Raw genomic sequence first — 17,300 nt, forward strand, 5'->3', positions numbered from 1 at the left:
AGGAAAGTAATTAAGCTATACTGTACCTTCCGTAAAGTCTCTTTAGTGTCCCGCCCCTGCTTATTGGCTGGCGGTCCTATAAGGTTGATATGTGGTGAGTGTGTTATTGTAGATCCATTGGTGGGCTTGGTGTAGTGAAACGTTGTGGCATCCTAATTGTAATAAAAGGCGCTATCAACATGTCAGTAGGTTTTTGTGGCTGGTATTGATTATACACCATTGGTATTGAATGTCTTAAAGTGATGTACAAATGCATCAAATAGAAGTGCACTAAAGTGGAGTTCTGGATTTATCATTTCAGTTATATATTGAAATAAACTGTGCCACCCTCCTGTGATCATATCCATATCGAAAATTGACTTACTCGTGTCCTTTTGGGGTCGTCAGCTATTTGAAGTTCCTGCTGTCGCGTTCAAATATGTGACTACATGCAAAGATCATTCATATTAACCAAAACATTTTACAAATTGTGATACAGATAATGTAAATATTTCTCCCTGCTTCTGTGCTGTACAGTCTTTTTTCCTAAGCGTGTCCACATCTTAAAGATGTAGTCTAGTCTTCCAGCTGAAGTTGTATATATGCAAGAACTTTGGAAGTAACAAATCTTCAGCACAGATCGAGTCTTTGAAGAGCTCTATGCACAAAAAATACTTTATATAATAACCTAACACTACTCAAGTTACTACTGCCCCAAGATGAATGGTAGCTGAAATAACTTTAAACAAGCAGTTGAAACCAGAGTTATTCTAAAACATAAAACAAATACTATTTTGTTCCCAGCTGTTCTTCTGAATGTTTAAAGTAAACAAGAATTACAGTGTTATTAGCATTTTTGGGTAATTGTCTGATTATGTTTAAAAGAGCCATGAGCTGGCAATGATAGGATAACACTGTTGCAGGAAGTGGAGTTGTTCTCTGGGAATGTGATTAATAAAAATACAAAGCAAATCATTTCTCCAGTCCAGTAATACAAGTTATTCATGCACTGAAAAAAAACACCCTATTATTTTAGTAAATCTGGTAATCTGGCATTTATTTCCAGAGAGCAAACCTATTTGTTTATTGCAGCTGTAGCTTACCACAACACTGAGATGGTAGCCCATGCAAATCAGAAATGAACTAATGTTATTAAAAGTAATTCTTCGATTGGAAAAATGAATTACCACTCAGGAGTTGCAATTGTGCCATTTGGATATGAGCTCAACCGCTCAGAGGCTCTTCCATGCATTATGATTAGCCTAATAGTAATAACTCTAATAACATGTTCAGAAGTGGTGTTAAAGTGTGGCTTTTATGTGGATCAATCTTGCACATCGCATGCATTTCATTGCATTGCCTGCAAATCAGCTAGCAGACAAAACCACCAGTTCGTGCTTCGTGTAGTGTCCTGAACTAAACTATGCGTCTTGTGGCTAAAACCCAGTGTCACTTCTCAAAGCAGAGTCTGTCTGTGAAAATGGCGTGTGCGTCACTGTTTCTTCACCTAGATGCGTTGCTCAAAACAAATCATTGATATCACATGGTATCAGCGGTTCAGTGTTCTATCTGTTTTTCTATTCCAGTCACCACAACAATGTGCACAATGTGTACATCGATGTTATCTTTCACTTTTGCTGATGGGGTAATTCTTCATAATTAATGGGTTTGCTTGAAAGGGTTAATGCCACCTGTTGATAGCTGGGAAGGATCAGGGGCCTGGTCGGGGGGGTGTCTTCACTCCTGAACTTCATGCTCTCAGTTCTAAGCTTGAAGTGGTTTCATAAACAAATGCCTTGCAGTGGCAGAAATGTCAGTGTTGTACAAAAAGTAGAGAGTAGGAATCTCCTGCTCCTGCTCTCCCCACCTTCTGGTCGTTTGTCTCGCTGCTAGACTGACTGTATCTTCTCTTGGTTCCCCTCCAGAGGGACTTCACCCGCCGAGAGGAGCTGCAGCAGGCGGACGTGGAGCGCTGGCTGGGCTTCATCACATTCCTGTGTGAGGTCTTTGGCACCATGAGGAGCAGTGCTGGGGAGCCCTTCCGAGTCCTCGTCTGTCCCATATACACCTGTCTCAGGGAGGTGAGTGCTTAATTGGCCGCCACTACTACCCACAATGCCTTCTGAAGACTGATACACACACCCATGGCCTGCTTTCCTGGTTTGTAGGCTACGTGTTGCCCACAATGAGTAAGACTAGAAAACAGTGCAGAAATTCACAACAAGTCCACGATTGATTAATCAAAGATGACGAAAACTCAGGCGGAGTGAAAACCTTGACCCCATGGCTCTCCCGGACCAAGAGGGAATAGCACTCTCTGAAATAATTAAACAGAGGTCCTGCTCCTAACCGACAGGAACAAATGGTAAAGCATATTTTCAGTCACAGTGTTACAAGTAAGGCAGTTAGATTTTCTATTTATGCTGCAGAATCTTAACTGCAACATAAACGTGAAAAACGTTTTAATAATGTATAAATAAGTGTTCAACTGGCCATCTTTGGTTTTGCAGTTCAATGTGACTAACCTTGAGATTAATTTATCGGAATGATAAAGTACACAGTAGGTGAATTCCAGTCTCTCGGCAGAGTGTTTCCACTGTCTGACGTCTGTGGTTTTTAAGGTGACACCATCATTTTCACCATCAGTGCATGTAACCATGAACTGTTGGAGATGCTTATAAAAAACAGTAGTTTAAATAGCAGTGAGCAAGCAGCATGCTTATTTTAATTTTTTCCGTTTTCATCTCTCCTGCTGCACACACTTAACTGGACAACAGGTTTTTTATGTCCTCCATTTAGCGTGTTTGTCCTTTTTATGCTGCAATTTGCAATTGTTGCATTGTTGTTTAGCCCGACTCAGCACTGCAACACACGAGAAACATGCACTCTCAATCGCTGTGAATGCGGAAAGCAGACGGTAGAGCGCTAGTGCCAGCTGCAAACCAAATGCATCTTCCACAAATAAGTTGTTTATATTGTCCAGGGATTTCCTAGACCCTTCACCCAATTCCTGCAGGGCATTTAGCCAGATTTTTGTAACAGTCTTGCCATGGTAAGAGATTTGCAAAGTTGGGGGAGATAAGTGTACTTATTGCTTTTACATGAGGGATTCTGTGATGAATTATATCTGATGTTTAGTTGCACAGGGAGACCAACTCTGGTACCTGACTGGAATGGACAAGACAGATGAGCTGCAATCTTTAATAACCATGTTTGGAGTCCATCATGGGTGGTTATAGTACTTCTATAATGGAATGTGAACATCTGCGTAAAAACACTGAAATTAGTTCAGACGTCTCTCCCTGCATTGCCATTGTTACCCCCTGCAAAGATCTGAGTCCTTGCAAGTGAGGATCGCATGATGTAAAAGCTCAGTGTAACCTGTCTTTTGCTGATCCCCTGAGCTGGAGGTATTGTAAGTGTTTCACAGCCAATCTTCTCCTCGGGAAACCCTGGAGTCTGATTCAGGATGAATGTTGGCAGTTTCCATTCACCCTCATTCCATCCTTCAGTGAATGTATTCCTCCTATGCTGACAGGTTTCCACAGATTCATTTTCTCTGGATGGCCCCTTTTCCCCCCTTTTCAGAGTATCACGCAAACTTTTATATAAACCGAAACATTGCCATCTCTCTGGAGCATTTCTCAATACTTGCAGAAGGAACTCTCAACCAGCAGTGTGAAATCAAAATGACACCCACCTACTCTTACACACTGTTGCCAAGTAAAGTGTACCAGGCCTGTCGACACACTAATACACCCACTTGCAGATTGTAGCAAGCTTACCTCCTCCACACAGACAGCGATCTGTGTAACTATTGTACTGGCATCTCATAAATATAAAAGACAGTCGTGTACTTTTCCTTTAATGTTTAAGCAAGCGCCTGGAAAAGATAGACATACAGTAGGTATCCATTCGATTACTATGCACTTATTAACACATTTCATATGTATGTTTATTTTTTTTTATAACCTTGCTTTCAGTGTCCAAACTGAAACCTGTTTATTCTGGAATGATTTGGCCTGCACAAAAGGGAGAATATCTCTCATGCTCTAAATACTTGCAGTGTTCCTTTCTTAAAACATCAGTCACACTTTAAAGATTGATTGCAGTAAGTACACCTTTGAAACTCATACTGTAGAAGCTTTTTATATTGTATTTGTTGTATGTGTCCATTGTTACAAGTCTGGGGTATTAACTGTAGTATTTAATAACTGTTCTGTAATTAAATTTGTCGTGTTGAGCTACTGAAAGATTTCACAGTACATAATTTTAATATGTCGGTGTAATGCTGGCTTGCAGTGGTAGAGAGAGGGTCTGAGAGCATGTAAACCTCTGAACCTCAGTGTCAAATATGAACTGACACTTCATTCTCTTCAGATTAAGCGTCCCGAAAGCTTCAGTGGTGGTATATTGCTTGTAATGTAAGTCTTTTTGAAGCTGACAATGGTTATATTGCTCCCACTGGCCACCCACACACAAATCAGTGCCCCCTCCCCCCTTTTTTTCTTTCTGCCTGACACTCATTTGGCCGTCACTCCCTCTGCCAGCCACTCCCACCCTCATACCTCCGCACTTCAACTGCAAAGGCATCGCTGTCGCCCTCCTTGGCTCGATCCTGCTGTTAGAATTCTAATTACAGCTTTAACAGTAGTCTTGCGCCTCGGGATATTTCCATTCCTTCAGCACCTGACATTCCGGTTGCTCTCTTAACGGGGGGGTTGGGATGGGCTACCGTAGGGTGGGGGGTAGAAGGAGGGCTTGGTTCCTCTAGGTGTTCTATGTTTGAATGCTGGGCTAGGTTTACAGGATTACAGGGCTGTCTTTTGTGCCGTTCCAACAAAAAGCCCATCCCCCCTCTGTATCCCCCTGAGTCTACGCCATGTAATATTGTCTACAGGATCACCATAATGAGTTCCAGAGAGCTGTCTGCTCAGGAGGGCACACCGCAGCCCCGTCTGCCACTGGTCTCACAAAATCTATCCGGACGCTTTTTAATTTGGTAGTATTCTTCTCATGCATATTTAGCAGCCAGCCCAAGTGAATTAGCATACAGTCTTGCTCTTTTAAAGAGATAATGGTACTAATCCAATACATTTTAGTCCCTAATGTAATTCCATTCATTTACTGTTGAGTCTCCTGGTCCCTGATGGAAATTTACAGATATATTATCATTAATCTGGTTATATGTCATTCCCCAGCTTCTGAGTGCAATTTTGTTTATTCGTTAATTTTGTTTGTTGATGGAAAAGCTTTTGAAGAATAATATTAATTAACAGATGCATATAACACCTGCATATGTCCTCAGTTCAACTGATGGTGCCTCACTGTATTAGTCACTCTCAGAGGAAGCATTTGTATAAATCCTCACCTCAACAGACCATCACCTGTATTTATTAACCTTTTTGCAACTAAGTATATTAACTGCCTTTTATTATTTGCTAATCGGGAAAAACAAAAGCTTTTAAAAAATAATACAAAATGGGAAAATATACATTTGAAACTCTATTACCCTCTCTTTCTTATTGAACTAATAGATTGTACCATATCTTTGTTTTAATTTTTTGCTGAAACAAAATTAGCCAGTTTCTTTTCTCTTACCAGTTTAATGTAAAACATTCTTTCCCCTCTGCCGACCAGGTAATTTTAATATCAAAAGGCAAATATGTGAATGAACACATTTCACATATCACATGAATGCATAGAAAGCTAGGACAGTGTGTTCAGTCAGCGTGTTTTCAAACAGCATAATGATCTTGTATAGTTATACTTCCCAAGGAAATGGAAATAAATATCAATGTCTGGCTCAGTGGATTAGAGACTACAGTGAATGTACACAGATACATTGATGTCTTTAAAATACAAGTGGCAGAGGAAAGAAGAGAGACTAGTAGACGTGAGACTGACCTTCTGAAAGTCCAGACCGTTTCCCACCCTAGCCACAATGCAACTTGACGCTGAGTTCAATTGCACATCAAAGCTCTCCATTTCAAAGGCAAGGAAAGGGAAGAGTTGATGCTCACACACTTTTTCTCGAGACCGAGGAAAAAGTCAAGCACACCTAGGCCAAGCACTAAACCATGAGTTTGCTCAGAGTAGCATTGGATGAGACTACTGACAACACACAAAGCATAGTTTGAATGTTTCAGGTCCAAGTGGGAAACCGTATGTGAGAAGAAAAGCAGGCGAGAGACTGTCAAGATGTTGTATATTACTGTAGTGAAACATGGCAATGGTGATCTCATAACTGTGACTGGCTGTGTCTTTGGGTATGTTTGATGTATTTGTGTTAACATACAGAAATATAAGGGTACTCACACAGAGTTTAACCTTGTTTCGGGTTGAATGTGTCTGATATAGGCAAGCTGAACATGACTACTATAGTTAGGCACTACTTAGTTTCATGTACTAGCTTCCCACTACACAATGGGAATAAAACTCTATGTGGGTTCCCTCTAAAACAACCACATTTGATTAGATTATTCTTCTGTTACGTAGGGCAAGTATAAAGTGATTTTCATGGTGCTGAAGCTACAACAGACAGATGCACATATATTCCATTCCATTAACCTCGGCTCTGGGTTTTACTGTTTTTATTATTTACCTCACATAAATAAACTACATTGACATTGTGTAAGAACCGGTCACAATGTGCAATATTTTATTAAGTGCTAGTCATGTCTGTGTTAATAAAAGGTGACTCTAGTAAGTTACATGAAGAAAAAAGCAACACAGACACACAGTAGGTCACTGTACTGTATATATGATGCCCTGTATACATGTGTCTGAACATTTCTTTCATTTTAACATTGCTTTTAAATGGAAATATAATTGAAGCTGAATTGAGCGTACGTTACAGTAACATTACCAAAGGGAAGGACTTTAAAAGACACCAGGGAACTGCAGAGAAGAGGCTACAGGGCCCTTTGGGGGCTCCTTGCATTTCAGACGTCCCCGAGGTAAAGTTTTTAATAGACGCTTCCAGATAAACCCAAGGCTAGAGGAAAGCCATAAACAAAAGAAAATAAAAGCAACAGTGGAAAACTGTTTCGACAATTAAGTGCATGTCAGCTTTCCCTTTAAGTGCAATACTTTAAAATGGGAACTGTGCCAAACTTGAACCCAGAGCCCCCACAACGCTGGATGTCTTGCCTCAACCTGCTTTCATCGAGTTAAATAAGCACCAGAAACAATAAAGAAGCTTTTATTTGCTTGTCTTTCATCATTTTAAAAACTTATTTTATTATTCTAATTATTACTAGTCTGTTCTCTGTGCCAGGAGTGGCATGCTTTCTGGCTGTTGTCTTCTGGTGCAGCAAGTCTAGATAATTACTGGAACCTTATTAAGGGCTTAATGACTGTCTCGGTTTTGGGTGAGTGTATGATGATAATTTTCTTTCAAGCACCGCTCAACAACTCTTGTTGTTTACTGTGGTGGTGATTTCTGTATTGCTAAGGACATAAAAACCAATAAAGCCTTACCTGTAATTATGACCTAACTTGTAATGCTTTATATTGTGAACACTTCCAAATAAGATATTTATAAGTATGCGTCATGTAGTAAAAAAAAAAAAAAAAAGGCTTTTCTATTCTTTAACATTTCTTAAAGATTCACATTAGGATATTCCATATAGTCAACTTGTGTGTGTATTTTTCCCCATTGAAACGTAATTAAGTCTATCATGTGTAGAGCTTCTGAAAACAGGGTGAAAGTTTTGGTTGCTCTTGATGACATTACAGTACAATATTCTGACTTTTGGTTGTGTTTCTGTAAGTCCTGTATTTCTTCTTACTCCCTTCTTATTTTTACACTATTTGTACCCATTGCTGTGTCTGTCAGCATGATGTGCTTACAGGCTGTGAAAGCTACTCCAAAAATAAAACAACATAAAGATGGATAGATTGACCTTAATTTGCTTATTAAAAAGTAAGCTTTTATAATTTATTTAGGGGCAGAACATTAGATACAATTCCATCTTCTTCCTCCACAAATTCACAAAGGAAGGCATTCATACTCCTGTGGCAGTCTTGTTTTGCCCAGTATCTCCCTCGTCTCTATCATACAGATGCACGCTTGCATGCACAGCACGGTTTGTTATCTGAGCGGTCTGTGATAGTCAATTGATCTTCTCACTATTCTCTGTGCTCTCGATTCCCTTCTCTCTGCTCGTAACCACGCACTCGGCACAGAATGGATTCCTAAGGGGCTCGGGCTTCTTCATCAGCACTTTCACATTTTCACAACACAGAGATGTACAGAAACGGTGTACGGAAGTCTACAGAAGCGACTGACTGTCAGTTGCCACTGGCATGCAAATAAAGGAAAGGCCAGAAGAGTCTGTGTTCACATTCCACCTGTCTGCGTTTCAGAAGGCAAGTCCTTTGTAGTAGCAACACCTTCTTTGGATTCTTCTTCTTTGCAGTAGAAGAATGCAGTTCTCAGAATAACTTAATTAAATAAATTACCTACTAGAAAATCAGTTGCTGCTGCATTACAATTAAATGGATTGAGAGAGAGAGAGAGAGAGAGAGAGAGAGAGAGGGTGCGGATCGATGCCTTTGCTTGTTTTACAGGTTGTTGATATGCAACACAAATTATATTCTGGACTAGCTTCCATTGACTACAATAACAGTTACGTTCACACACACACCCACGGGAGGAAATTACTCCTAAAGTGGGAAAAAACGATAGAACCAGCAGGTTGCCGCCTGGTATCTAGTTTAGTAAGTGTATATAATGCCGTCATGGGAAATTATCCTATACAAAGTTCCTCAGGACATTGTTTGGTTATTCCAACTCCTTGGCTTAGAACTGATACCTTTTATCGTTACTCAAAATTTCCAAGCATTCAAGCCATCTATTTTGATGTAAATGAAAACCCTACAAGCGGCCTGCTCCCGAGTGGAAGGCAAGATGGCTCAGTAAATAGCTACATCTTTCGGATTTTCAATTCGCGGGAGTAGACCATACAAACAACACTCTGTTTTTGGCACGGCGCAGGCGAATAAGTGTCTGCTCGGCCCCAGACGGTGATAAGTGAGATACGATATGCTGCTAAATAATACTTCTTTAATCCTGGGAGAGAAGAGGAACTCGCCTTGGAATGCACTAGTAAGCCAGCAGCACACTGGAGGACACCTCAGCATGTTGAAATATTGGTATGTGCTGCATAGCTGTCTATAGAGTAAATATCGGCCTGGCGCTGTGGAAAAAACAGGACACCGCAAGCCTCCACAACTTCAGTGCATTAAAACTGTGAAGTGTTCTAGAACGTTGAAGGATAAGGTGAATAGCAATTAGCAGTCATCCTCTTGCTAAACATGTTTTTTGGACCTATTATGATTGTACTGTTTGTACAAGTGATTGAAACCATTTGTCAGACAACACACACGACCTTCCCTAGGGAAACAGAATATCTTATCTCCCTGTACAGGTAAGGTTCTCCTCTTTAGAAAATACATTTAAGATTAAATCTTAAGTGTATTTTCTAAAGAGGAGAACATTACATGTACAGGGAGAAGATATTTTGCTAAACCATGGGTTACTGTCTAACTATGTGGGTGTTTGTAATCAAACACAAGATCTGGGTAATTAATAAGAATGTGTCCAATCTCATTCTTTGCTGTTTTGATTTTTCCATTTTTCTCAAAATTGCATTTGTTGTTTCACAGGCTCTTTGGTTACAGAAACACCGCTTTGGGCCTTTGATTTGGCTTCCTTGCTTCCTTTAGTTTAATTTACTTCCCTCAAAAATGTACAGTGGATGCACAACACCGAAAACATTAAACAAAAGGAAAATGCAAAGTGTATGAGAATTGAAGTTGTGCAGGGTTCTCACAACTGAAGTTTTTCTTATTGCTCACTTTTTACTTTTTTTTTTAACAAGCTGTACCTTATTTATGTATTTATTTATTTATTTATTTATTCTATTTATGTATTTATTTTTGTGTCAGCCGCTTCACTCATATATAGTTTTACAAATAATAAGGAACCTTATGCATTTTGAATAATTGGGGAAATAATACTTAACATGTTTTTGCTTTGTTTAACCCTACCATGGTCAAAGCACTTAAAATGTTCTCATGCATTCTTTGTAAAAAAAAGTATTCCAACATTTGAACCACAGAGGTTACGTGAATGGATAGTCAACCAAAGTGCTAGAAAAATATTTATACAGGAACATTTACATAGAGCTGAATCCAGTGAACTTACTAAAGGGATTGTGTGAGGCTGACAATTAGCTGCTGTTTGGTTAAATATTTAATAATTTGTCATGAATCGCATTCCTTTAGATAATAATGTAAACCACCTTTTTATTAGAGGTTAGCAGGATTAATTTGCTGCTATTCAACTTCAACTGCTATTCAGTATGACATTTTATAAATAAATATGCTGCAAGAAGGAGTTGGGAGGCTTCATATCTCTGGAAATAGAAAATGAAACAGAGCAGTGCATGTGGATATTCCTTCTACCATTCACCATATTGCCTAAGATTAAAAACATTATAAAAAAAAAACCTTGACAAGACGGCAAGACTTCTCTGCTGGTTTCCTGTCATAAGGAGCCCGGTTGGTGCAGTCTGGGCTCCACTCCCTCTTTATTACCCCCGCCTGTCAGCCCTCTCTCTGACAGTGTGCAGGCCCGCTCCGCGCCGCTCTGATCATCTCTCCCCACCTTTAACAAAGAAGCGTCTGTGTTATTGCCTGTTCATTTTAATGTCTGCTTCTGCTCTGTAGTTCTGCCCATTATGGCTCCCTTGAGATAAAATACAAATACACAAGCCTACAGTGTGACTTCTAATATTGGCACACTATTCACAGTGCAAACAGCTGGCTATCTTTCTTTTTTCTTTTTTTTGTTGTTACACGTTTATATATTTATGCAAATTGAACAGGACAACATTGGAATGCTGGGCAGTGGTTCTGTGAAACTGCAAAAAATAAATTTGGTGAAATACTTTAATTTGAGGACAGAAGATAATACTTCTAAGCGATGCTGGTTGTTCGTCTGGTTCAAGGACATTCAAGTTACAAACACTGACCTTACAAATAAAATGAGTTATGAGTCTGCCAAAATGGAGATTTTCGATCATTAAAATGCAAGTCTTAAAATGCATCATTGATTTTACTGCACTTCAGAGTAAAGTTGACCATTTGTGAGTAAATTGGTAATTACTTGTATAGATTTGACTCATGGAAAAAAATGATGATGAAAGAATATCCCTAAATAACAACAGAATCATCCCAAAGCACTAAGGCTAATTAAGCCAATCCAATTAAAATACCTGGTGCACACAGATGCATTTTCTGCTTCTGGTTCCATGTTAACTGAACAGGTTCTTGCTTCTTTGTCTATCCTATCTATTTTACATGTTATCCAGCTGATTGTATTTATTTTATTTTATATTAGAGGGAAAGTTGCACCTTAAGAGGTGTACCGATATAGCTGAAGCAAATGGTAATCTCCCCACCGGATTGGCCCTACATTGCACACAAAACACAAGCTGCTGACTGGAGCGTTTTGTCTTTCCTGGAATTAGGACACTGCGGGGTAACATGCCCGATCCAACTCTCTTGACCATCTGAGTCTGCAAAGTACTGTGGGATTTATTTATTTTGTAATACTACTTGACTGATTTTGGTCTCACATTTTTTTAAAACCTCGATCGAATATCAAAATGTTTGGAAATGTTTCCCAGCATACATACATTGCAGATTCACTTGTACAGTGGTGCCAAATACAGTACATATACAGCAAATAAAGCAAATAATGAATAATGATGACCTTGTGGTCTGATTTACTGTAATGTGAAGAAGTACAGTTCTGCAGAAACTTATTTTTTTTGTTCTGTTTTTCAAGGATTGCAGCAATGTCTTGATTGTTAATGTTAATATTATTTTTGTTTCTTCAGAAGAGTCTTTTCATTAATCATGGAAGTTTTGGATGAAGTTGATAGGTTGAATGAGATTGAAGTGACATTTAGTCACCTCCACGCTTCTGCGAATACAAACTGACCCCATTATTTGACCAGAGCACTTTCAAATCGGTTTAGCAGCTGCAGGAGGGCAGTCCATCTGGCCCAACGCAGGTAAATCCCCCGGTGGACAGTGATCCAGGAGGCAAAGCTGAAAATCTGTCTTGGGAACACTGCAGGGTGTACAAGGTTACAATTTGCCATCTCCCAGACTTGAATAATTGGCTGCTGGTTTCTTTACATCAGGGTGTCTTCTTAGTGGATGACTCAAGGCGTTTTGTAAAGTTTCTACAGCAAATAAAATCCAAAAGGGTGGGAATCCCTCTTTTCTGTTTGATTGTGGACAAAATACTTTATATATTTACTATAATTATACATATATATCACACATCAGTGACTGCTAAGAAAAGGCAAACATTCACTCTTTATATTAGCGATGTACTTTTTTTGGCTGATGCTTTTATCCAAGGCCGCTCGGATTCACAAACATAAATGCAATAGGAATGTACAAGGAAGTGTAAAATGCAGAGCAATTTAACAAGTCATTCAAAATTCTACCTGAAGTAATAAATAATAGTATAAATCAAAGGTGAGCACAGAGAATGAAAGATACTGAAGCACTGTGGGATCATAATTGAAGGGAAGTGATCAGTAGATGATGAATTTAATGTGTACAGACATTTGGGATGAGGATGGACTCAGATTGGCATAGACTGGTCTCTCTCTCTCTCTCGCTCTCTTTCATTATCATCATCATCACCATCTTCTGCCCTTCACAATATATCCCTGGTACTTGAGTACTGAAATGAGATCAATTTCTAATGCAGAACACGTGCTTTGATAACTTGCTTTCACCTAAGATCTGCATTTGTATTTGTACTGATGGGGGTGAAAAGGGTATAAAGGGAATAAGGTCTTTCATCTGTGTTTTTTTGTGTGTAGGATGCAAAGTAAAAGTACTTTGATGGAGGTCTGTGCTGTCATCACCACTGTGTAATGATGTGTACAGGGCAGGGAAATCTGCAGTCTATAATACTCAGCAACCAGTTCCCTTATCTGAATTCACCCTGTTCTGTTGAGCGGGGTTGTGAAATATCTAATTAAATCCACTCCCCAATCAATACGGTCCTCCCCTCTCTCTCACTAGTGTGTGTGATTCCAGTTCCTCTAAAGCCGTGCGCTGTTCTCACTGGAAGACTTCAGGCCTCGGGTTGGGTTAAACAACTTCTGCTGACCTTACTACAAAGTATCCACTCAGTGTACGTCTCCAGCGGTATACTCTGTGCTTTTGTAAACGGTGGGGCTCGCGGAAAGCCTGTGGAGACGTGTGCTGCAGCTTTCTACATACCCTCAGGCTTCCTGCCAACTGTATGTTTTTTAAATAATAAGGCACAACACACTGCAGGGGTACACAAAACATACCTACAGCAAACACTGCAGCCCCGCAATCTACGCCTTGTCAGTCTTGCAGTTCAGGGAGAAACCTGAAACAGGCATCTGGTTTTTCTCTGCTTAACCACCACTGCAGTTGCTTGAAAATGTTTTCTAGGCCTTACTATCTTACTGGACCTAATAATAATCCTCTTTTTTTGCAGCTTCTAGAGTCTCCAGAGGTAAAGGAAGATGCTGTCCTCTGTTGCTCCATGGAGGTATGCTGACTTTTCTTTGCCGTGTCTATAAAATAGGCTGAAATATTTTGTTGTTGTTTCATACATCTCTCTAGGTACTCTTCGTGGTTTCCCTATATTCATTCAGTATACGCAGATATGTCTGTCCTCTTGCTAATGCCCAAACTGAACCTTGAATTCTATGGTATGACTTTGAAAACGCATCTGGAACTAGTTAACGAGAATAAATAAATTGGGTTACTTAAGTGATTGGAGCACCGAGTGTTGATGTGTACTATTTTAATTGACAGAAGACTGAAAAGTGCACTTGGACAAATTCAGGGACTTTTATTTCAATAGAATCTGTGGGAAAATATTAGCATTAGTTTTGAAACTTTTGTCTTTTGACTATTCAGTGCAAATATTTTTGTAAGCAACGAGATCTATCTCACGAAAAATCCCAAAGTGCTTGATGGTCAAGCCCCAGCTGAACCAATAATCATGTACTGCCCAACATCTGACCAGACTTAACTTGTTTTGCGTCTTTGTGCTGTTGTGCGCTTGCTAATGTAGGCTTCGCACATAACCTTAAACAAGTGCAGCTACTAATGAAGAAAGTAATGTGCAAATACTCAGCTCAAGGGATTTTATTTTCCAAGTCTTCAGCTGAAGGCATCATACATTTTTAAAACAAATTAACAAACATACACACTTCCAAAAAGATGCTCCAACACACTCTTGATCTGCTTTGTGGAATAAATTGAATTATTTCTAATCTTCCTCAGCTGTAGTTGCTCTGAAATTCTAAGGCTCCCATTGGGTTTATAGCCTTAATATTTCATCACAGAGATAATTATATTTGAAGCATTGGTCATGAATACCAAATTCTTCAGTTATTGTCTTTAGTAGACTTTTTTTTTTTTTAAATACAGTTATGGTGAAACAAATTCTATGCAGTTGGGCTCGATTGTGATGATGTTTATTATTATTAAGGCAGGCTAGTAGGGCTGCAGTGCCCTTCATTTTGGGCCTCTTTTAAGTATTAAGACGTGGCAGGTCACAACTAGGTTGATGGGATTTGCAGAGTATTATTTACGTTGACAGAAGTATCCTGAACAACTATTTCTCCCCATAAATTATGAAGTGTGTGTTGAGTCTGAGTAGTAGTCAGGAGTCTCACAGAGAGGTGTACGGCTCCCTAGTCCCTGGTTTCCAGTCCACTCCAGCAGGGGTGTAAGTGTAGGTTTTGTCGAGGCCAGAGCCGGGCTGAACAGGGGTGAACGTAAGTGCATGGTTACTTGTAAAGTAATTCATGTTCGTGACACGGGGAATGGGCACTTTGTGTATAAAATGACATTTCATTAGAAATGTCTTGACAGCACTGTCATAAACAGTAAGTCTAACCACTCAAACCATCATATTTCTGGAGCAGTCTGCAATGAGACATAAGAGTAGGACATTCAAACCGTCAGTCTGTCTGTCTTCTATTTTAGTTTATTCCTTCCTTCCTCTAATTATTATTAATAATTATTCCTTTAATTTGCTTTCCTACCATTTTCTTTTGCATCTGTTGATTATGGCTGGTACTCCATCAATCTTTGACATTTGCTTGCAGTTTCCCATCTATGTCATATAAAGGGTATCTTTATGTTCGCTGTTGATACATTTGCTTTACATTGATCTTGTTTTTCCATTTTTTTTAATGGCAAAACTGGTACAGTGTTTTAATTCAGTGTGCTTCATTGCAAATATAAACCAATAAAAGCCATACCATGTCCCTTTTTGTTCTAACTATAAAATGATTGTGTTTGTGGAACAGACTAGTACAGATTTCTGTGGGCGACTCAATTGAAAACACTGTATACATCAAATGGGTTTTGATTGGGTTTTCTTCACTCTCATTTTTGCAACTTCATGTAAAAAAAAAAAAAAAAAAGGCAAGGGAGACACAGGGTCATTTATGCATATACTTAAAAAACTAACCAAAACCACAAGACAATAACAATTGCGATTCCAAAGTGGACTGCTAAGCAACCATGTTTGCTGACCTAAACAAAGTCAGAGAAAACTGAAATAAAAGCCAAATATGATCAACTAAAATGTTGTTCTCCATTGCTTTCCCATTCTTTCTTTCTCCAGCATGCCTTCCGTTAGGCTTCACTACATTATCCAGTGGAGATTTTCCACAGCCTTTCGTTGTTGTGCTCTGCAGCAGATGCCTGCTTTGAAGTTGTGTTTCCCCCATGAAAAATGAGAATTTCAGAGGATGCAGTCTGACCCCTTCCTTGCTCTGTCTCTCTTTCCACCTCTCCATTCTCTCTCAATCTCATGTCTCTCTCGTCTCTGTGTCTCCACTGACAGCTGCAGAGCACCGGCAAACTGCTGGAGGAGCAGCTGCCCGAGATGATGACAGACCTGTTGGCGGTGGCGCGGGACAAGATGTTGTGCCCGTCGGAGTCGCAGCTGACACGCTCCCTGCTGATGGAGGTCATAGAGCTGCACGCCTATCACTGGAACCCACTGGAGGCTCTTACCACCCAGTACTACAACAGGACCATCCAGAAACTCACTGCCTGAGAGCCGCCATCGTAAAGGGGAAGCCGGGCTCCTGACAGGGCTCTGGGGGGAGGGGGTGGGTGTGGGGATATAGGGATTGCGTTTGGAGGTGGGGGCGGGGAGACAGAAGGACTTGTCACTGCCGCCATCATCGCCGCCCACACCGAGGGGTCGGCCGTTGTCATTCACATAGCGTTAATTAAACCACGAAACAAGATTGGTCCGAAACTCTTAACAAAAAAGACAGAATGGAGTGCAGGGAGACATTCTTGAGACTGTTTGAGGCAAAGAGAGGAGGCAGGGGGGTGATTGGGGGGTTTCATCTTTTGTGTTCGTGTGCCAACCATCCTCCCCCCACCATTCAACACAAACATTTGTGTTTTGTATCATAGAGACCACATTCACGAGCCTGGGATGTCCTCTGTCAGAGAGGTCAAGAGAATAGACTGAAGGCGAAAGCCAGACCTGGTATTGTTCGACTGTGCCATTGTGTGCGGATCCACCGGCCCGCTGGCGGCTGCGAGTGGCAGATGGCAAGAGCGACAATGGAGGCACGTTCCAAGTCAGACCCACGAGTTAAACAAACGAGCGCTGAAGGCAGAGAGCGGCGCCGCTCGCTTTTTGTTGTTATTTTCTTTCTCCATCACGCCGAGATTGTTCATTATGATGTTACCGTTGTTATTAATATTATTATTATATTATTCTTTTAAATCATATTTCCAAAATGATTTAAAATTCTAGGGTAGACCTATTGCACGGGTTTAATTTATTTTGCACTGTTTTAAGGCAATTGCTTTAAAAGAAAAAAAGAAAAAATACATTTTTGAACAGTCATATGGGATAGTGTTCAAAGCTTCAGTAGGAAAAGGGGGTGGGGGGGAACTAGAGGGGGAGGCTTTTGACTAGGATTGTTTGAGTCTATTTAAAGAAATTGGAGAGACTAGAGGCCTTGTCAACCGCTACGTTTTGTAGTGTATTGTCATTGTTTTAACCGAATGTAATAGGGAGTTTTAAAGCTTGCAGGATATTAAGAGAAATTGACTTTTCCCTGCAAATTACAGCTTCCAAAAAAGAAGATTATAAAAAAATAAGAAAAACAAGCATGAAATGAAGCTTTTTCCTGTAACTGAAAGGCCTCCATAAGTGTGGGCTGTAATCTAATCATTTTGCAGTGGACGTCTTT

General features: G+C 40.0%; 1 protein-coding gene across 3 annotated transcripts in view; it reads left to right on the forward strand.

Moving 5' to 3' along the window:
* The window catches only part of ctif (CBP80/20-dependent translation initiation factor), a 118,512-nt gene extending 102,314 nt beyond the window's left edge, over window positions 1–16,198 (forward strand). For all 3 annotated transcript variants that reach the window (XM_066712259.1, XM_066712261.1, XM_066712260.1), the window contains 3 exons: window positions 1,905–2,060; window positions 13,550–13,603; window positions 15,923–16,198. In XM_066712259.1, the coding sequence (XP_066568356.1) occupies window positions 1,905–2,060; window positions 13,550–13,603; window positions 15,923–16,138 (426 nt within the window). In that variant the 3' untranslated portion in view covers window positions 16,139–16,198. The remainder of the gene's footprint in view (window positions 1–1,904; window positions 2,061–13,549; window positions 13,604–15,922) is intronic.
* Window positions 16,199–17,300: the final 1,102 nt, after the last annotated feature.

Source organism: Amia ocellicauda, chromosome 8, assembly GCF_036373705.1.
Source record: "Amia ocellicauda isolate fAmiCal2 chromosome 8, fAmiCal2.hap1, whole genome shotgun sequence".
NCBI lineage: Eukaryota > Metazoa > Chordata > Actinopteri > Amiiformes > Amiidae > Amia > Amia ocellicauda.